This window comes from Prunus mume, linkage group LG6, assembly GCF_029339155.1.
Source record: "Prunus mume cultivar Tortuosa linkage group LG6, ASM2933915v1, whole genome shotgun sequence".
Taxonomy (NCBI): Eukaryota; Viridiplantae; Streptophyta; class Magnoliopsida; order Rosales; family Rosaceae; genus Prunus; species Prunus mume.
Genome location: NC_142703.1, coordinates 9,169,917 through 9,190,655, shown reverse-complemented (window position 1 = coordinate 9,190,655; position 20,739 = coordinate 9,169,917). Strand labels below are relative to the sequence as shown.

The following is a 20,739-nucleotide window of genomic DNA, read 5'->3' as shown; positions in this document are numbered from 1 at the left end:
TTTGTTTTTCTTGCCCATGTTATGGCCAAGGCTAAGATGAATTCATCCACCTATCAGTGTTGTTTCCTCTATTTCTTAAGTTTCTTGTTTTTAAAACAAAAACAAAAATGCTTTTCAACTCCATAATATTCATTTCTTTGCAAACAGATGCCTTCCATATTGGGAATCCCATTACAATATCTGCACAAATTTCCTGCTGCCGCCCACATACAATACATCCAATAAAATTTCATTTAGCAACATGTCCCCTGCTGTGGATTGGATTCTGGAAATCAATTTAAAATTTAGAATGTAAAGCATAGAAGACTTCCGGACACACTCCATCTTTTTCTAAATCGTCTTCCACACTGAACACCTCCACTGTGAATAACAGTCAGCAAGCCAACTGTAAATAACGAAGCCTCCAGCCTTTCGACTTTGACAATAGGAGTAAAGCAACAGAGTGGGCCCTACTTTTTGATCTTCAATATCAATAATAACAATAAACTGGCCTCCCTTACCAAAATGAGTCGCAGTTTGACTTTGTGTATAAATACCCATATATATATATGTATATATATAGTGCAGTGGTTTTTTCCTGTCACTTAAAGGTGTGCATGGTATATATTATTATGTTATGTCGGAAATTATCAACCTACTTGATTCCCACTTGAGAGACAAGAGGATAATTAAGGAAAGAAAGAACTATGGCCAGAATGTAAACATATCCAAAAGGATTTTTCTTCTTCTTTTTTTCTTTTTCGGTTTAAAGTTTGGAAAGGGGAGGGCGAGGGGAGTTGCCACTTTCAAACTTGAGACCGCTTTTGTTCAAGGAATTCTGCCTTAATTGTTGTCGGAGAATAGAATCCAAGTTATCTCTCTCTCTCTCTCTCTCTCTCTCTCTCTCTCTCTCTCTCTCTCTCTCTCTCTTATGCATGGATCGATATTCTGCAAATCTTTAGTTTCTTTGTGTTGGTTGATCTACCTTATTTTTTCACTGAATCCACAAATGAAAACAAAAAATAGTGATGGAAGGGACGAATTGCTAGGATTAAAAAAAATTCAGTGTAGGTAATATCGTGGCATTGTAAACTACGACCTGTATTTTGAATTTAAAACAAGGGTAAGTTATTATTAGTCAAACAAACATGCATTTATGTCCTTTCTCAAGTGATTCCCTGGCTATGAAATTCTCAGGTGCTCACTATCATATTCCCAGCATAAAGTTAACGAATGTGATAATGGTTTCTCATCTTCAGACAGAAAAAAAAAAGAGAGAGAAGATAATGGTTTCTCATGAGCTGGAGGAGACATGGTGGTAAGAACCTAGGTCCTCTAGGTTTGAATTTCACTGGTTGTCACCAAAAAGGGTAGCAAATACTAAAGATTCTTCAAGCTGTTTTTTTTTCCTTCTTCTATTTATGCTTTCTATAGGATGGATATGGTTATATATATAGTCCAGGATCAGTTGATGAGCATAAACTCTTGCCTTTGCTTTCGTTGGTCAAATGAAAGATTCAAAGGCTTTATATGTAAATTATTCTGCATTAGAATCTCTACACAGACTCCAGTCTCCATCATCACAATACCAGTCTGGAAAACTAAGGTCCATTTTGAATGGAGTGATTTCAAATATAGGACCTTTTAATTTATAAGGTTAAATTGTTTGTTTAGACTACTATAATTCATGTACATCAATTTTTTTGTTTTTAATATAAGCGATAGTCTAAATTACAAAGAGATGCGTTTCTCACACATGCTACCAAGGATTCGAAGCTGAGATCACTGATTTACAAGTTAATGCCATTTTCCTTTAGACTAAACCATATTGGCATAATTTGAATAAGAATGAAAAAAAAACAAAAATAAATAAATGAATTTCGAATGACTCCTTGCATATAGTCGTTTCATATCCATTCTAAATGTAAACATAATGTTTTGCATATAGTCGTTTCATTAGTAATGATGCAACTTGGATACTAACAATATTTAAAAAGGGAATTAAATTTTCGAAAAGAACAAAATCTTGATGAATGTAAAGAGATGATCACAATAGCAATGAGTTTGGATTTGGAGTCACATCCAATCCAAAGCAATTCTTTTATGGTAGCAGATAATTATTGATTAATTTAGGACAGTGGTGACGATCCAAATCCCATTGTCATCAATTCACACTCCCGAACGCGATCGATCCCACAAGAACTCCATCATGCATGCACGGCTGCACGAAGATTTTGATTCTCTCGCATAATCTCTCTGGCTCCAACAAACCCACACCTTTTTTTCTTTTTTCAGTCAAACAAACCCACACTTTGTCGCATCAACTCCGCCAATGATGCCTTACCCACTAAACTTTTGCAAACCCAAAAAATAAAAAATAAAAAAGAGTTAGTTCATAGTGATTAAGTGCTAATTAAGCCTTTGCTTGACAAAACTCTCAAAGACAATCGTTATAAGACTCACTTTGCATTGGATTAAATAATCGTAATTCACGTATGATATTTGCAACAACAAAAACATCACACAAATTGACAAATACTTTACCATTGAAAGCATCATGTCTGTTATTTATTTCATCTCCATTTGATGTTTATTATTTCATACATGCATATATATTACGCAATAATTCAATATTTATTTTTTCTATTTTACTCTTTTTATTTCTCTGTAAAACTTTTGTTGGCCATGGCCAGCAGGGGGCTTTCACCCTACATAGAAAATTTTGGACTGCAATTAAATTTAAACATAGCAATTTATTCGTTATAACATAAGTTTCCTCTCTAAGAAGCAAGAAGAACATATATAAATCCTGGAAGGTGGCCAGCTGGGCCCTTAATTTAGGACTTGTTTGGGGCCCTAGCTAAAGTAGCTAACCAACGTTTCGATTGACCCAGATCCAGACCATGTCACACCTCAAGTCCCTGGTGGTTGGAGAGCCTTCCAGTATGACGATTGCTAGAACATTATGATTCTCTCGCTCTATCTTTGCCGCTGCATCTTCTCCACTTTGCCCCACCACCTCCGGCCACAACTTTTTACCTGTTGTTGTAAACATTAATTAATTGTAACCAATAATTAAGTATATTAATCCCACAATTAATCTTACTTGGACAATGTGACATTGTTGTAGCTAGCTTCCTCCTGATCACTTTGATGCTATGTATAGCTTCGTGTCAATCACTTATTTGACTTTGATACTGACCAGGTCGACCTCTTGAGATTGAGATCGGGCAATCCTTCCAAACCAACTCGGCAAGACCAAGTAGGTCGTCCTCCAGAGTGAGTGCAACTTGTTAGTAGAGATTGAGCTTGGACCCATTTGAGGTCTGGTCTGGCCTGAGATGCTTGGCCTCTTATGCCAAATTCATACTTGGCCTTTATGGACTTCCAACAAATAAACGTGCACTTATAAAGACTTAAAGCTTTCTCTAGTTTATTCATATAAATAAAAAATTAAAATTAAAAAAAGCTTTATCTATGTTTTCAATGTGGGACAATAGTTTTGAATTTCATTCAAATTTTCAACAAAACAATACTGGTATTGTATATGTCAAGTGACAAACGCTTCAAAATGGAAAATGGAAAATGGGAGACACCTATACCTATTGAGAAGTTGACATATTCTTCTATGGGGAATGCTAGCAACCTTCTCTCTAACTTTTTCCTTTGGACCTTCTCCCTTTTTGCTTGACATGTGTCATTCTCCTTACACTTAAAATAATATCATTAATATATTATGCAAGTTAACTTTTACTATTTAAGTTTACCCTTATTAAATGTATTCAATTTATCCAAAAAAAATTCACAACTTTCTTATCATCTTTTTTCATTTTTGGTTTAATGTACACATCTATGCAGAAGTGCTCGCGTTTTTTATTGGTCGGACGGACAACTTCTCGACTTTCGAGTCATAGTGAAACTTTACCTTTTCAGGGTTTGATCATCAACTTAAGGAACAAAAGTTCCTCGCTGTACGGACAGGTCTAGCTTCTTCACAAGGTCTTGTCCAAGTCTTTCAAGTTCCGATTTCAAAGCTGAGGACGACGACAAGGAAAACGATACGAAGAAGCTGAAGCTGAAGATGGGCTTCGTGGGTCTTGTTGAATTTTCCCTTCAATGCTTGGATGTTCTTGCATGGTATGCTTTGCTCTAAGAGAAACAGTTGATCAAATTTTTCTCAGAATATGATGTAGTAAGTTTTTCATCATTTCCATGTTGTTTGTGATTTTTTCTTTTTTCTCTTGTCTTTTTAATTTTTTGCAGGCCTCTACTTGCTCTGCTGTATCCTCTGTAAGCCTCTCTGCCCCCACATACATTTTTATTTTGAAGAAACAATGTTTTTCTTTACCAAAATGGGTGTAATTTTTCGATATTACATTTGATGATGTCATGATGATGATTACTTGATAATAAGACTGCAATATCAATGTTGATACAGTGATGAAGATCTCCTTGATGTTTGTATTTTCTTTTGACAGATGTTGTTCCATTAGGGCGATTGAGGCCAATTCTATTTCAGATTCTCAGAGGTTGAATGCTTATTGGGTTGTCTTCTCATTGATTTTGCTCTTTGAAGATGCATTTATGAAGTTCCTTGAATGGTAATTCTGCTGTTTATTTTATTGCATATTTTAGGCAAGAAAAGCTTTAACAGAACTTTCAGGTTAGTTATCATGCAATCCTCTCTGAAATGTGAATTTAATGTTGCGAGTTTCCTCCAAGTTTCGCTCAATTAATTTGATCATCCATAATGCATACATTGGAAATAAAATTGAAAAAGGAATGAGATTTTTGAACATTTCCTAGCCTTCACTAGAATATTAAAGAGAGCAGAAATTTTCACAATCTGGTTGTTCTCAAACTCAATTTCTGAAATCTTCTTCTGACTGCTATGAAAAATTATCAGAAGTGAATTTGTGTGCATAATCCGTTCATTGTGGTATTATTGAGACGAAACAGAGAGTTTCGTAAATAATTTTGAAGTTACTTTTCAAGATGGTTGTGATATATTAAGCATGTTTTCATATATGTGGTAGCTTTCTGGTAATACATTCACAATCATATGGAGTAGCAGTTAGTTTAACAGATGTATGAACACAATTGTAATACATTCATGTTTTCATATTTGACATTCTGCTCATTGCTTTTTCTTTTTTTTTTTCTAATTCAATTCAAACATGTGAAATGGATGTAATTCATCATCTTCAGATATTTGTCCCTGCAATATCACATCCATGTGCATACTTCCATAAAATCTGCCGAGTTAGGTCTCGGTCAGGTACTTTTGGATATAGTGCTGCCGACATTTGTTGCACAACTTTTCATTGTTCAATGATCATCTGGTTATGTTTCCTATTTTTTCCAAATCTGTACCTGTCAGGCTCCCACTGTGGCAGCACATTAGGCTAATGATTGTCTTCTGGTTGCTGATACCTCAATATGGTGGTGCATTTTATGTCTATAACCACCTTATCCGTCCATGCCTCTCCATGGACCTACAAATTGTTATCAACTGGTTCAACAAGCCGAAGAAATCCTCGTTTGACAGAGACAATTTTCTTGCCGAGGTGGAGAGATATGTAAAGGAGAACGGACCTGAAGCTCTGGAAAATATTGTTGCTTCCACAGTAAGTAGGTCGAATTCTATGAAGAAAATATTTTGTTATATATGACTAAATTATTTCCTAGAATATGCGCTTGTATAGATGCTTTTAACTGTGGAAAACCACATTCAGTTTTGGTTGTGAAGACCCTGCTCTATGGAATCCTTGTATATATGCTTTGACTAATAATACATTTTTGCTTCAGTCTGAGAAAACAAAGTCAAGTCCCGATGCGAAAGAGTTCAAGGCAGTTTCTCTGGAGGATAAAGAGGTACAGTATCCCTGATGCAACTCGTACAAAATTCATAGACTTTTCTATACAGTGGTTTTTCGTTGATGTCCTTTGTTAGATGAATAATATTTAATAAGAAATTCAATTTGATTTTGAATTATGCTTGATTTAAAACGAAAATATTGTGAATTTAAGTTTGCAATAGCCTATTCTATTAATTTGATGACCTAATGGTGCAGAAGACACCTTTTGAAGGTGCTTATGGACTTAAGCCTCAAAATGTTCTTGACTTAGTTCCACTTCCAGAAGAGATGAAGATGAGTGATGATGGAGAGGGTTTGGCGGACCAAGTGAAAAGAGTGCATGAAGAAGTGAGGGCAGTTATAAAGGGTAGTAATGAATCGTCTGCAGTCGCTGCCAATCAACACCGAAAAGTCAAAGATTTTGAAGAAGGTGACATGGTTTGGGTGCAGTTGAATAAGGAAAGATTTCCAAAAGGCACATACCATAAATTGAAGTCCACGATGTTTGGGCCATATAAGGTGTTGAAGAAAATGAGCTCAATCGCTTACATGATAGAGCTGCCACCGGATCTCCAGATTAGCCCATATTTCAATGTGTCTGATTTGTATTTGTTTGAGGGATTTGATGAAGAAACAATTTCAAAGGAGGCACAACCATGCATTGTTGAGGATGTGTTGGATGTCAAAGAGGTGACGTCAAAGAAGGGTAACCAATATAGGCGGTTCTTAGTGAAATGGTTGGGTAAGAATGCTACTGAGAATACTTGGATTGCTGAATATAATTTAAAGAGGACTGTTGCAGAGAGATATGCTGAAGTTGTTAAAGCTTTCTCGCCAGAGTCGTCTTCTTCCCAACCTGGCGGAGTTGATGCAGGAGCATCTGTTCGTTAGCCAAGTCATTTCAACACATGCAGAAAACCCACAACCACAAAAGCTTTGGAAAATAAAAATGCCTAGTGAATTTTAAAGCAATCTCAACCTACATGCATGGCAGAGCTTGATGAGATATAAAATAGAGAAGATCCAAACTACATGAGACCCATGGATATGATAAAGTATTTTCTATTATTTGGCCAAGCCTTAAAGGAAGAAGACTATGTCGTTTGTTGATGCAAAATCTAATTTTAATGATGTTGGCGTTGTTAAAAGAAAACTCAGACCATTGCTTATGCATAACTGAAAGTGATGCCCCAATTCCTCAATGTTAGAAGCTCTACCAAATACGCTGATGATTAGATAACCGTTAGAAACTCTACCAAAAGTCGGACTATATTCAATGAGTATAGCCGTTTGTCTCTAACTTTTTGTTTTCTTTTTCTGGAACAACTAATGATTAGATCATTCCCAGGAAATTTTATTGATGAGAGGCCTAGCTATCCAACGCGGGGAACCGCGGTGACGACCCCGTTTTCATCAACCCAGACCCGGACCCGGTTGCACCTTAACTCTTGGGTGATTATGGTTCCTTCCGGAATGACGATTCTATGAACATCAGGCTTCTCTTGCTCTATCTTTGTCGCTGCAACTTCCCCATCTTCTCCGACCAGCTCTGGCCATGAACTCTTACCTATATCGAAAAATCAAAACAAAAACATTTATTTCATTTCCATAATTAATTATAATTATAATTATTCACTAATAATCTACCTAAATTTATTGTATTATTACCTGGACAATATGCAGATGCCATTCTTCTTTATCCCTCCCTCACACGCTCATCAGTCTGTCTGATACATAAATATGTAATATATATTTGCGATGGTATTTATTTTATAGAAATTGAAGGAGGTTTCATTAGCAGACACGTCACACGTGACTACATGTGACATGTCAATGCCTCTGCGAGCTCCATGTCCATTTGTCCTTCATGCACACACATAGTTTTGGACCGACCTCGTATTTCATTGTTTAGAGGACTTCCACCCTCCCTTTTGCCATAGTTTTGGCCTAGCTCCAAAAACAATCCCCACAAAGTGAAAGTTCCCATGACAAGAAGTGAGCTCACAAAACTGGGTAAGACTTGTTTGGGCTGCTGCTTGGACAAGCTGAAGTTAGCAAACAATTTAAATACCAATTTTTTTTTTTGAGATACAAAAAAATTCAGAATTTTTTTTCCCTATAAATACTTAGTCATATTCTTCACTTCCCACACCAAAATCCATACAAATTTCCTCTCTTCATATCTCATATAAATAGTAGTTGTCTTTGAGTTGCCATGACAGTCGCTATTCACATGAACAATATTTGTCCTTGTTTTTTGCCATGGCACAATGGGGTGGAGGTGCTCTTAATTATGTGTTTCTTTTTTTTTTAATTAATTGAACATAGTTGTTTAATTATCTTTTATATTAAGGTATGAGAAAATTTTAGCAATCTCCTTTTGAATTATACCCCTTATCATTCTATTTTTGTGCTATGTACTTTTAATTTGGTTTTGAACCCTTCTAATCTTTCAAAATGTGTTGATATACTTTTTCAGTCAAGTTTATTACATTTTTGTTAGTTTTCATCACATAATTTTATGGACAATGCTTGGCTCCTAATATATCAAGAGTCATTCCTCCTCAACAAATGATGTGGCCTCCTTAAAAAACTATACATGTTTTTTTGTTGTTGTTGTTTTACTTACTCTCCCTCTCTCTCCTCCCCTTGCTCTCTCTTCTCTCATCTTGTCGTCTCTGTCTCTTCCCCTGCAACTCTTTAGAATAAATTTTCAGCCCATTCTCTTCTCGATTGCTGCCATCTTCCATCCTTGGCATCAACATCGACCACCATTTTTCATCTCCACATCACCTCCCCCTCCCCCATTTCCCATTCTCTCTCCAATCACCCCTCCTCCATCATCATCACCCAATCACTCTTCCTCCATCATCATCACCCAAACACTATGTATTGATTTCTCTCCTTTTTAATTTTTTAATTTAAATTTTATTGAGTTATTTTTTGAGGAGTTCTAGAATTTTGGGAATGGTGGAAGCACATGGTACAACTTGGGGGTGAAAAAATTTCTCTGGCATCACTCTCTCTCCTCCAGATATGAGTTGCAGAGAAAGAGATGGGGAGATAGAGAGAAGAGAGAGCACAGGAGGAGAGGAGAGGCGAGTAGGTGAAGAGAGAGAGAGAGAGAGAGAGAGTTGGTGAAAGAAAATGACATGTCATTTTATAAGAGGCCACATCTTGTGTTGAGAAGGAATGACTCCTGATATATCAGGAGCCAAGCATTGTCCTAATTTTATGAGCATAAATGTCAATTCACTCAACATGACTTCCAATTGACTATTCGATTGGGGTTAAAGGTGAAAACGGACAAAAAGTGAGTGAAAATGAGGTTTGAAAGGAAGAATGGATCAAGTCAATTAGGATCATTTGAGTGGGTCAAATCATATATTAACGTGAATGAACACAAATGCCCTTAAATTTGACGAAGCAATTAATATAGTTGACAAAAAGAGGAAGATTGACATGTTTTGAAAGATCATGGACGTTTAGAACAAGTTAAGAAAGACGAAGTGGAACAAAATCTATAGTTGAGGGAGCATGGGTAAACTTTTCCTTAAACATAGTGCTTGATGAACAAGTAATCTGCTATTTGCATATATTTATAATAAAATCGTTTGTACAAAGTACACAAAAACTTAACTCAAGAAATAATAATAATTAAGAATCTACCTGCATGCTTACGATCGAAAACCTTCAACTTAATTACGCACGTTCTAATTATTAAGCCTATATTGTGTACACACTGAAAATCTGTGAACAAAACATACATATTCTTCATCAAGCCCTCTCCACAATGGTGACCGGAAAGCCACCTTTCATTTTTCCGGTGAGGTAGGCCACAAACTCGGGCTGGGCTCCACCCTCCCTCTCCACCGGGACCACCTTAAACCTCTTCAAAACCGCACTCACCACCCTCTTCATCTGCAGAAACGCCATCTCCTTCCCCAAGCAGATCCTGGGCCCCGCCTGAAACACAGGGTAGCTGAACGAGTCCCTCCCGACAAACTTCCACTTGTGGGCCCCATTCTCCTCTCTCTCCAGCCACCTCTCCGGCCTGTACTCTGCCCAGTCCTCCCCCCAAATCTCCTCCATCCGCCCCATCGCGTACACGTGGTAGGTCACCGTCATTCCCTTCTTCACCTTCGTCCCGTCCGGCAAGACGTCGTCCTTTATCGCCTCTTTGCTGTCCGCGGCAACCGGCGGGTACAGCCTCATGCTCTCGCACAGCGCCGCGTGAGTGTACACCATCTCCTTCACCTCATCGTAACCCCCTGCGGCCGACTCCGACGACGCCGTTCCGCTGATCTCCTTCAGAATCTCGTCTTCCACATGTTGGTTCTGCGAGAGTAGCCAGAAGAACCATGTGAGAGCTGCCGACGTGGTGTCTCGGCCGGCCAGGGTGAAGCTGATGACGATGTCGGTGACGAACTTTTCATCCGAGTGGCCTGAGCCCAAGAATCGGGAGAGGAGATCCACGGACTCTAGAGCCTTCGTCTCGCTCAGCTCTCGCTTCTTTTCCCTGACAATGGTGTTCGCAAACTCGCGAACTTCGGAGACCGCAGCTCGGAGGTGCTTCTCGGAGCCAATTCCGAGAACCCTTTTGAGCTTCCACACTGGGGATAACGATCTGAACCTGTCGCTGCTGATTTGAACTGCGTCGTCGAAAGCTACGGCGAATTTGGCTTGGGGCAGAGAGGGTAGCAGGTAAGCCGGATCGTACCCAAATGCGATTCTGCCAATATTATCGAAGGCGAAGCGTTGGAGAATGTCTTGGAAGTCGAGAATTGAATTGTTGGTGGCGGAGGAAGAGAGAATGGGAATGAGGCGGTCGGAGAGCTCGGTGTCCACGACCTGTTCGACGAATTTACGCAGAGACTTGGTGTTGAATTCGTGGCTGGAGACTTGGCGTTGGAACTTCCAGTTGTCACCGTCGGCGTTGAAGATGCCATCGCCGAGGAGGTCGGTGAGGGTGGTGCGGATGGTGTTGCCTTTTTCGTAGATGGGGAAATGGGTCTTGAGGATGTGCTGGACGACAGTGGGGTTGGCCGTGACGACGAAGTGCTTGCCCAGAGAGTGGTGGAGGGTGAAGGTGTTTGATGGAGAGCTTCGGAGGAGGTCTGTGAACCATGGGAGCCTGCGTTCATGGTTTTTGTAGAGGGTTATGAAAGAGCCTATTATTGGGTATGATTTGGGGAGCTTGGTGTTGTTGCTGGTTTTGGGGTTTGGTTGTGATGAAGCCTTGAAGACGAAGAAGAAAAGTAAGGGAAGGAGGACCAGGGAGGCCAAGGTTAAAAGCTGAAGAAACATGGCTGATGATGGCAGAAAAATGGAAGTATGGATTTGTACTGCTTGTTAGTGCTTCTGGTTTGTGATTTCTGGATGAATAGGTGGCAAGGTTTGGTTTGTATTTGTAGTGTCACTTCGATTGGATCGGATTGGCGCATAAAAGAAAATTTTAGACTTTGTTTTGTTATATTGGGAGGAAAGAAACCAAATGAGGGATGACCACTGCGGTACATGCTCAGGACGAATTTTAGACTTTTCAATCAAACAATTACTGGGAAAGTACAACGGCTACTTTTCATGTTTATTTTATTTTATTTTATTTATTTAAAGGGTAACTCTCCTTTTGATGCTTGACTAGACTCAGCTTCTTACAATAAAAATAGTTAGATGTCAGTTACGTAAGCAAAGTCGTCATGGTGGTTGGGAGGTTTATGTGGCAAGCAGCAGCAGGCACATGTTCGGTGAACCAAAAAACCACTATTGTCCTGGGACCTTACCTTCCCTTGGCCTCTTGATAATATTATGGATTGGTGACCATATACTATTTGTTTGTGTTTGCTTTAAGCCCCCTTCATTGTTTGAACTGCTACCGCGAAACAAAATGGTTAAAATCGTTTTCAGATAGTAAAAAATAATTCCAACATTAGAAGTTTTTATGGGTTATAAACGCATTTGGGGCGCTTCTTAACAAAGGCACTTTGATGAAGCACTTGGGTTTTTATGAAAAATTTCAGTGTATTTATGATAGAAGCAGTAAAAATGGTTATGAGCATAAACGCTTTCTAGACAAGTATTTAAAAATGGGTTCTAACAAAGGCAATGAGGGTCGTTATCAATGGATTGGGGAAGCCTTTTGAAACTTGAAAGCTTAGCCAGGAAGTATCCACCAATCCCATTGCACACGTCATGTTCCAAAAGTCAAAGAATACATTATTGCCAAGGTCATCGAGTTATCATATGTAACCACCAAGCAATTTACTTAGCAAAGGAACTTCTTATATCGTGTGCTCGTCGTGTGATTAGTTATGGTGAGATGAATGTTGTTTATACATGTTAGATGGTAGAATGTTTCGTTCCTATGTTGGGTTTGCATACTTTAATTTACTTAGCAAACAAATGGAAATTAGTCCATAAGAGATACAAGCAGTCCTATGTTGCAAACCCAAATTTGCATGACACTATTTGAGAAAACTTTGGGGTAAACTCTCTAAACTGACTATAAGAGATCTGCTTGAATTTACAATGGAAGTGGCTTGGACACATAATGGAGCCAACCTTGGAGAAGAAGAAATAGGAACTACATAAAAATGCTAATTTTACAGTCTCATAGAAAAACATGGAACTTAAAACCTGCCAGCTCTCCAATCAAACAAAGTGAAGGGCCAAATAGACCCAACAGTGGAAAAAAGAAGATGCAAAATTGAGCTTCCAAGATGGGAAAGCTATGTCCTATTATAGACCCTTTTTTTTTTTTTTTTTTTCTTCCAAGAGTTTTGGCTGGTACCTGTACATGAAATTCATTTTGGTTTTTCATGATTGTAGGTGACCGAAGGAATGCAATTGATTTCTTCATTTTTGCTCTCAGATGATCGCTGATTGAAACTCGAAGCATTGGTTTTGATTTCTGCTTTTGTATTTCAAATAAATCTGAGAAAAAAAAATGCATGAATGGTAAAGTAAATGCAGGAAAACATATTTTGAAAGAATGTAGGAAAATTATGCAGAAAGCAAAAGCAGATTTAAGTCTTTCAATAACATACTTACCATGTGATGGTGCATCTGAAGTTAGGAAACAGACTGACAACTGAAAGCGGTCCCAATTTTTCGCAATTCTCGCAGCTGACGAGCTATGTCTTGAACAAACCGTAGGCCTTCATTTCCATTTTGAAGAGAGTAAAGCATGTGCTCAAGAAAATCATGATCAGTCTCGAGTGCCTCCAACCTATCATTAAGGTCTGAGATTTCATTTTCCAGAACAACCAACTCGGTTTCTCTATGATCCATGAAATCCTTTTGCCCATGGAAATCAGAATCATTTTTTTCTTCATGGTCTAAACTTTCAGAATGAGCTGGCCCCTCTTGAGCAGCAGAGCTTCCGTTAGATACATGTAAATCTTTTTGTCCATGCACGACATTCTCTTCAACCTGACCATTTAATAGAACCCTCTCTTTTCTAGGAGTCTCTTCCTGAATTGGTTCATCATCCATATACTTTCTAGTCTGCCCACCATTAGGCATGTTGGAGGGAACCCCATTACAGGAAATTTCAGAAAGCTTCCTCTCCAAGCTCTTCAAACAATTTGAAATGTATAATTTTTCATCCTCAAAGTCCAAAAGCGTAGTTTCAGAAAAAAGATGATCATTACTAGCTTCTGGTACCTCAGTAGCCATTGAGTTACAAGCAACTTTGACATCCTTTTCTATGCCAGGCACAACAGTACTTGAGTTGCAATTAACCATATTGGCAAGTTAATACCCTTTTTCTTTAGACTAAACCATATTGTTATCAACTGGTTGCTGATACCTCAATATGGTGGTGCATTTTATGTCTATAACCACCTTATCCGTCCATGCCTCTCCATGGACCTACAAATTGTTATCAACTGGTTCAACAAGCCGAAGAAATCCTCGTTTGACAGAGAATGGACCTGAAGCTCTGGAAAATATTGTTGGTTCCACAGTAAGTAGGTCGAATTCTATGAAGAAAATATTTTGTTATATATGAATAAATTATTTCCTAGAATATGCACTTGTATAGATGCTTTGAACTGTGGAAAACCACATTCAGTTTTGGTTGTGAAGACCCTGCTCTATGGAATCCTTGTATAGATGCTTTGACTAATAATACATTTTTGCTTCAGTCTGAGAAAACAAAGTCAAGTCCCGATGCGAAAGAGTTCAAGGCAGTTTCTCTGGAGAATAAAGAGGTACAGTATCCCTGATGCAACTCGTACAAAATTCATAGACTTTTCTATACACTCCAGTGGTTTTTCGTTGATGTCCTTTGTTAGATGAATAATGTTTAACAAGAAATTCAATTTGATTTTGAATTATGCTTGATTTAAAGCGAAAATATTGTGAATTTAAGTTTGCAATAGCCTAATCTATTAATTTGATGACCTAATGATGCAGAAGACACCTTTTGAAGGTGCTTATGGACTTAAGCCTCAAAATGTTCTTGACTTAGTTCCACTTCCAGAAGAGATGAAGATGAGTGATGATGGAGAGGGTTTGGCGGACCAAGTGAAAAGAGTGCATGAAGAAGTGAGGGCAGTTATAAAGGTTAGTAATGAATCCTCTGCAGTCGCTGCCAATCAACACCGAAAAGTCAAAGATTTTGAAGAAGGTGACATTGTTTTGGTGCATTTGAAGAAGGAAAGATTTCCAAAAGGCACATACCATAAATTGAAGTCCAAGATGTTTGGGCCATATAAGGTGTTGAAGAAAATGAGCTCAATCGCTTACATGATAGAGTTGCCACCGGATCTCCAGATTAGCCCATATTTCAATGTGTCTGATTTGTATTTGTTTGAGGGATTTGATGAAGAAAAAATTTCAAAGGAGGCACAAATCCAGCAACTTCCAAAGGCACAACCAGATATTGTTGAGGATGTGTTGGATGTCAAAGAGGTGACGTCAAGGAGGGGTAACCAATATAGGCGGTTCTTAGTGAAATGGTTGGGTAAGAATGCTACTGAGAATACTTGGATTGCTGAATGTGATTTAAAGAGGATTGTTCCAGAGAGATATGCTGAAGTTGTTAAAGCTTTCTCGCCAGAGTCGACTTCTTCCCAACCTGGCTGAGTTGATGCAGGAGCATCTGTTTGTTAGCCAAGTCACTTCAACACACGCAGAAAACCCACAACCACACAAGCTTTGGAAAATAAAAATGCCTAGTGAATTTTAAAGCAATCTCAAACTACATGGCAGAGCTTGATGAGATATAAAATAGAGAAGATCCAAACTACATGAGACCCATGGATATGATAAAGTATTTTCTATTATTTGGCCAAGCCTTCAAGGAAGAAGACTATGTTGTTTGTTGATGCAAAATCTAATTTTAATGATGTTGGCGTTGTTAAAAGAAAAGTCAGACCATTGCTTATGCATAACTGAAAGTGATGCCCCAATTCCTCAATGTTAGAATCTACCAAATATGCTGAAGCAAATGAATCCGTCTTTGGAAGTTCGTACACATCTCGAAATCAACTACAGATGATATTCTTTTTGGTAATTAAGTAATGTCTTAGATTTTTTTTTAATTACTTGAGTTAGTAATTATGTTTTAATCATTATTTCTTTAGTAAATAATTAATAATTAAATATTTTACTAATTTCATAAATTACTTAATAACTAGTAATTAATTATTTTAAATTATTCTGGGGATTTTGTTTTTTATTTCTATTTTTAAATATTTGAATATATTTAAAGAGTATAGCTGTCCGGTTACACTTTGAAAATATCAGCATATATTCAAAGGGTATAGCCGCACGGCTATAATGTTTAAATATGGGTCTGACCGGGCGGCTGTATGCTTAAAATGTTCGGATATATTCAATGCGTATAGCCGATCGGCTATACTTTATTCGAATAAAACCTTATAGCCGCTCGGCTGTACGTTTAAAATATTATATATTAAATAGCCGATCTGTTGTACTCTTAAAATATTCAAATATATTAACTAAGCATAGCCGCGCCGCTAAACTTTTAAAATACATTCCCAGAGTATAGCCGCGCGGCTATAATGTTAAAATATTCAAATATATTCACAACAGTATAGCCGTTCGGCTATACATAATCGTATAGCCGCGCGGCTATACTATTAAAATATTTGAATATATTCGATGGGTATAGCCGTTTCTCTGTAACTTTTTTTTTTTTTTTTTTTTTTTCTGGAACAGCTAATGATTAGATAATTCCCCGAAAATTTTATTGATGAGAGGAATTTGATATCATCACAATTTACATCATATGGTAGATAATTTCTATCGACAAACAAGCCCTCTTAGTAAGTAGGCCTAGCTAGCCAACGCGGGGAATTGCGGTGATGACGCCGTTTTCATCAACCCAGTCCCGGACCCGGTTGCACCTCAACTCTTGGGTGATTATTGTTCCTTCGGGGTTGACGATTGCATGAACATCAGGCTTCTCTTGCTCTATCTTTGCCGCCGCAACTTCCCCATCTTCTCCGACCAGCTCTAGCCATGAACTCTTACCTATATCGAAATCAAAACAAAAACATTTATTTCATTTCCATAATTAATTATAATTATAATTATTGACTAATAATCTACCTAAATTTGCATTATTACCTGGACAATATGCAGATGCCATTCTTCTTACTCCCTCACTCACACTCTCATCAGTCTCAGTAGTCTCAGTCTGATACATAAATATGTAATGTATATTTGCGATTGTATTTATTTTATAGAAATTGAAGGAGGTTTCATTAGCAGACACGTCACACGTGACTACATGTGACATGTCAATGCCTCCGCGAGCTCCATGTCCATTTGCCCTTCATGCACACACATAGTGTTGGACCGACCTCGTATTTCATTGATTAGAGCACTTCCACCCTCTCTTTTGCCATAGTTCCAAAAACAATTCACACTAAGTAAAAGTTGCAATGACAAGAAGTGAGCCTATAAAATTGGGCAAGATTGTCCAGGCTGCTGCTTTGATAAGCTGACGGCATGTTGTTGTTTGGGTAAGCTGATGTCAGCGGCCAATTTAAATACCAAAAAGATTTTTAAAAAATACAAAAAAATGCAGAATTTTTTTTTTTTCTATAAATACCTAGCCATATTTTTCGCTTCCCACACCAAAATCCATACAAATTCCTTTCCTCATATCTCATGTAAATAATGGTTGTCCTTAAGTTGCCATGACACAATAGAGTGGAAGTGCTCTTACTTATGTGTCTTTTATTTTTATTTTTAAATTAATTGAACATAGTTGTTTAATTATCTTTTATATTAAATGTATGAGAAAATTTTAGCAATCTCCTTTTGAATTATACCCTTTATCATTCTATTTTTGTGCTATGTACTTTTAATTTGGTTTTGAACCCTTCTAATCTTTCAAAATGTGTTAATATACTTTTTCAGTCAAGGTTATTACATTTATGTTAGTTTCCACTCCTAATATATCAGGAGTGATTCCTTCTCAACACATGATGTAGCATCAACGTCAACCGCCATCTTCCATCTCCGCGTCACCTCACCCTCCCCCATTCCCTATTCTCTCTCCAATCACCCTTCCTCCATCATCATCATCACCCAATCACTCCTTCTCCATCATCATCACTCAAACACTATGTATTGATTTCTCTCCTTTTTAATTTTATTGAGTTAATTTTTGGGGAGTTCTAGAATTTTGGGAATGGTGGAAGAACATGGTTTGGGGGTGAAAAAATTTCTCTGGCGTCACTCTCTCTCCTCCAGATTTGAGTTGCAGGGAAAGAGATGGAGATATGGAGATATGAGAGAAGAGAAAGCACGGGAAGAGAGAGAGAGAGAGAGAGAGAGAGAGAGAGATGGAGAGAAAAAAAAAAGAAGAAAAAAGAAAATAACAGGTGTCATTTTGTAAGAGGCCAAATCTTGTTTTGAGAAGGAATGACTCTTGATATATCAGGAGCCAAACATTATCCTAATTTTATGAGCATAAATGTCAATTCACTCAACATGACTTCCAATTGACTATTCGATTAGGGGTAAAGGTGAAAACGGAGAAAAAGCGAGTGAAAATGAGGTGTGAAAGGAAGAATAGATCAAGTCAATTTGAACAGAAATGCCCTTAAATTTGACGAAGCAATTAATATAGTTGACAAAAAGAGGAACATTGACATGTTTTGAAAGATGATGAACGTTTAGAACAAGTTAAGAAAGACGAAGTGGAACAAAATCTACAGTTGAGGGAGCATGGAAAACTTTTCTTTAAACATGGTGCTTGATGAGCAAGTAATCTGCTATTTGATGCTAGGGAGATCAACTTTAGATACCAACTTGTATACCATCTCTCTAATAGAGTGTGAGACCTATTGTATTGATGGGCTCCACCTCTATTAGAAAGATGATACACAATTTAGTATCTAAAATTTGTCTCCTTAGCATGACCTTTATAATAAAATCGTTCCTACAAAGTACACAACACACTCAACTCGAGAAATAATTAATAATTAAGAATCTACCCTGCATGCTTACGACCGAAAACCTTCAACTTAATTACGCACGTACTAAGTGTTAAGACTATATCGTGTACACACTGAAACTCTGTGAACAAAACATACATATTCTTCCTCAAGCCCTCTCCACAATGGTGACCGGAAAGCCACCTTTCATTTTTCCGGTGAGGTAGGCCACAAACTCGGGCTGGGCTCCACCCTCCCTCTCCACCGGGACCACCTTGAACCTCTTCAAAACCGCACTCACCACCCTCTTCATCTGCAGAAACGCCATCTCCTTCCCCAAACAGATCCTGGGCCCCGCCTGAAACACAGGGTAGCTGAACGAGTCCCTCCCGACAAACTTCCACTTGTGGGCCCCATTCTCCTCTCTCTCCAGCCACCTCTCGGGCCTGTACTCTGCCCAGTCCTCCCCCCAAATCTCCTCCATCCGCCCCATCGCGTACACGTGGTAGGTCACTGTCATTCCCTTCTTCACCTTCGTCCCATCCGGCAAGACGTCGTCCTTCATCGCCTGTTTGCTGTCAACGGCAACCGGCGGGTACAGCCTCATGCTCTCGCACAGCGCCGCGTGAGTGTACACCATCTCCTTCACCTCGTCGTAACCCCCTGCGGCCGACTCCTGCTCCGCCGTTCCGCTGATCTCCTTTAGAATCTCGTTTTCCACATGTGGGTTCTGCGATAGTAGCCAGAAGAACCATGTGAGAGCTGCCGACGTGGTATCTCGGCCGGCGAGGATGAAGCTGATGACGATGTCGGTGACGAACTTTTCATCCGAGTGGCCTGAGCCTAAGAACCGGGAGAGGAGATCCACGGACTCTAGAGCCTTCGTCTCGCTCAGCTCTCGCTTCTTCTCCCTGACAATGGTGTTCGCGAACTCGCGAACTTCGGAGACCGCAGCTCGGAGGTGCTTCTCGGAGCCAATTCCGAGAACCCTTTTGAGCTTCCACACTGGGGGTAACGATCTGAACCTGTCGCTGCTGATTTGAACGGCTTCGTCGAAAGCCACTGCGAATTTGGCTTCTGGTAGAGAGGGTAGCAGGTAAGCCGGGTCGTATCCAAATGCGATTCTGCAGATGTTATCGAAGGCGAAGCGTTGGAGAATGTCTTGGAAGTCGAGAATTGAATTGTTGGTGGCGGGGGCGGAGAGAATGGGAATGAGGCGGTCGGAGAGCTCGGTGTCCACGACCTGTTCGACGAATTTACGCAGAGACTTGGTGTTGAATTCGTGGCTGGAGACTTGGCGCTGGAACTTCCAGTTGTCACCGTCGGCGTTGAAGATGCCGTCACCGAGGAGGTCGGTGAGGGTGGTGCGGAAGGTGTTGCCTTTTTCGTAGATGGGGAACTGGGTCTTGAGGATGTGCTGGACGACAGTGGGGTTGGCCGTGACGACGAAGTGCTTGCCCAGAGAGTGGTGGAGGGTGAAGGTGTTTGATGGCGAGCTTCGGAGGAGGTCTGTGAACCACGGGAGCCTGCGTTCATGGTTTTTGTAAAGGGTTATGAAAGAGCCGATTATTGGGTATGATTTGGGGAGCTTGGTGTTGTTGCTGGTTTTGGGGTTTGGTTGTGATGAAGCCTTGAAGACGAAGAAAAAAAGTAAGGGAAGGAGGACCAGGGAGGCCAAGGTTAAGAGCTGAAGAAACATGGCTGATGATGGCAGAAAAATGAAAGTATGGATTTGCACCGCTTGGTAGTGCTTCTGGTTTGTGATTTCTGGATGAATAGGTAGCAAGGTTTGGTTTCAATTTATAGTGTCACTTTGGTTTGGTTTGGTTTGATTGGATCGGATTGGCACATAAAAGAAAAGGGTAAATTACTTTATCTTCAACTTTATACTCGATTTATATTGTGGTTACTTAATTAAATTATTCTTTTAAATAGTTTATCAACTCTATATTATTCGCTCCATTAGTCCTACTGTTACATTCTGTCAATATTTTTGTTAAATATAAGGATAAATTAGTCATTATTTACCTTAAAATTAGATTAAATCTAACATAAAATTAGACGGTATGATTATTGGAGCGAATAATATAGAATTGATGGACAATTTGAATAAATAATTTAATTGAGGGATTAAAATATAAATTAAGTATAAATTTGAGTACTATTTGATCAATTTACCTTAAAAAAAAATTTAGACTTTTTTTGGCTATATTAGAAGGAAAGAAACCAAAGGAGGGACCACCACTGGGGTACCTCCTCTGGAGGAAAATTTTAGACTTTTCAATCAAACAATTACTGGAAAAGTACAAATGCTACTTTTCATGTTTATTTTATTTTATTTATTTATTTAAAGGGTAACTCTTCTTTCGATGCTTGACTAGACTCAGCTTCATAAAGAGTATTTTAGTTATAATAGTTAATATTATTAATGATAGGAAATTGTTAGATGTCAGGTACGATGTTATTAGGTCATAATTATATAT

At 38.7% G+C, this 20,739-nt stretch overlaps 2 protein-coding genes, 1 long non-coding RNA gene and 1 pseudogene across 8 annotated transcripts; 1 reads left to right on the top strand and 3 right to left on the bottom strand.

The window, feature by feature from the left end:
* Positions 1-3,834: 3,834 nt before the first annotated feature.
* Positions 3,835-15,241, top strand: LOC103334606 (uncharacterized). Of its 5 annotated transcripts, none has more exons than XM_089053937.1 (6): positions 3,835-4,116; positions 4,243-4,269; positions 4,458-4,580; positions 5,360-5,606; positions 13,985-14,050; positions 14,259-15,241. In XM_089053937.1, the coding sequence occupies exons 1-6, from the start codon at positions 4,061-4,063 to the stop codon at positions 14,925-14,927; spliced, it is 1,188 nt and encodes a 395-aa protein (XP_088910063.1). In that variant the 5' UTR covers positions 3,835-4,060; the 3' UTR covers positions 14,928-15,241. The 5 variants fall into 5 exon arrangements, with proteins under 5 accessions (XP_088910063.1, XP_088910062.1, XP_088910061.1 ...); XM_089053936.1 differs by having other exon boundaries at positions 3,836-4,116; positions 14,256-15,241; XM_089053935.1 differs by lacking the exons at positions 13,985-14,050; positions 14,259-15,241 and adding exons at positions 5,788-5,853; positions 6,057-6,905 and having other exon boundaries at positions 3,860-4,116.
* On the bottom strand, positions 9,404-11,364 carry LOC103334520 (cytochrome P450 94A2 pseudogene; annotated as a pseudogene). Its single transcript, XR_016128161.1, has one exon. The product of XR_016128161.1 is annotated as a cytochrome P450 94A2 pseudogene (transcript).
* On the bottom strand, positions 12,305-13,497 carry LOC107881447 (uncharacterized). Its single transcript, XR_001678075.2, has 2 exons — positions 12,888-13,497; positions 12,305-12,770 (listed from the first exon to the last, which is right to left on the bottom strand). It is a non-coding gene; the product is annotated as an uncharacterized LOC107881447 (long non-coding RNA).
* Positions 15,242-18,037: 2,796 nt separating the features above from the next.
* On the bottom strand, positions 18,038-20,071 carry LOC103334522 (cytochrome P450 94A2-like). The gene has a single exon (XM_008237505.2). The coding sequence runs from the start codon at positions 19,953-19,955 to the stop codon at positions 18,426-18,428; it is 1,530 nt and encodes a 509-aa protein (XP_008235727.2). The 5' UTR covers positions 19,956-20,071; the 3' UTR covers positions 18,038-18,425.
* Between the last annotated feature and the right edge of the window lie 668 nt (positions 20,072-20,739).

Coding starts and splice junctions, on each gene's coding strand:
- LOC103334522 (XM_008237505.2), bottom strand. CDS start 19,955: ATGTTTCTTCAGCTCTTAACCTTGGCCTCCCTGGTCCTCCTTCCCTTA.
- LOC103334606 (XM_008237576.3), top strand. CDS start 4,061: ATGGGCTTCGTGGGTCTTGTTGAATTTTCCCTTCAATGCTTGGATGTT. Junction 4,270..4,457: donor CTTGCTCTGCTGTATCCTCT/GTAAGCCTCTCT, acceptor TTCTTTTGACAG/ATGTTGTTCCATTAGGGCGA. Junction 4,581..5,359: donor TTTATGAAGTTCCTTGAATG/GTAATTCTGCTG, acceptor TGTACCTGTCAG/GCTCCCACTGTGGCAGCACA.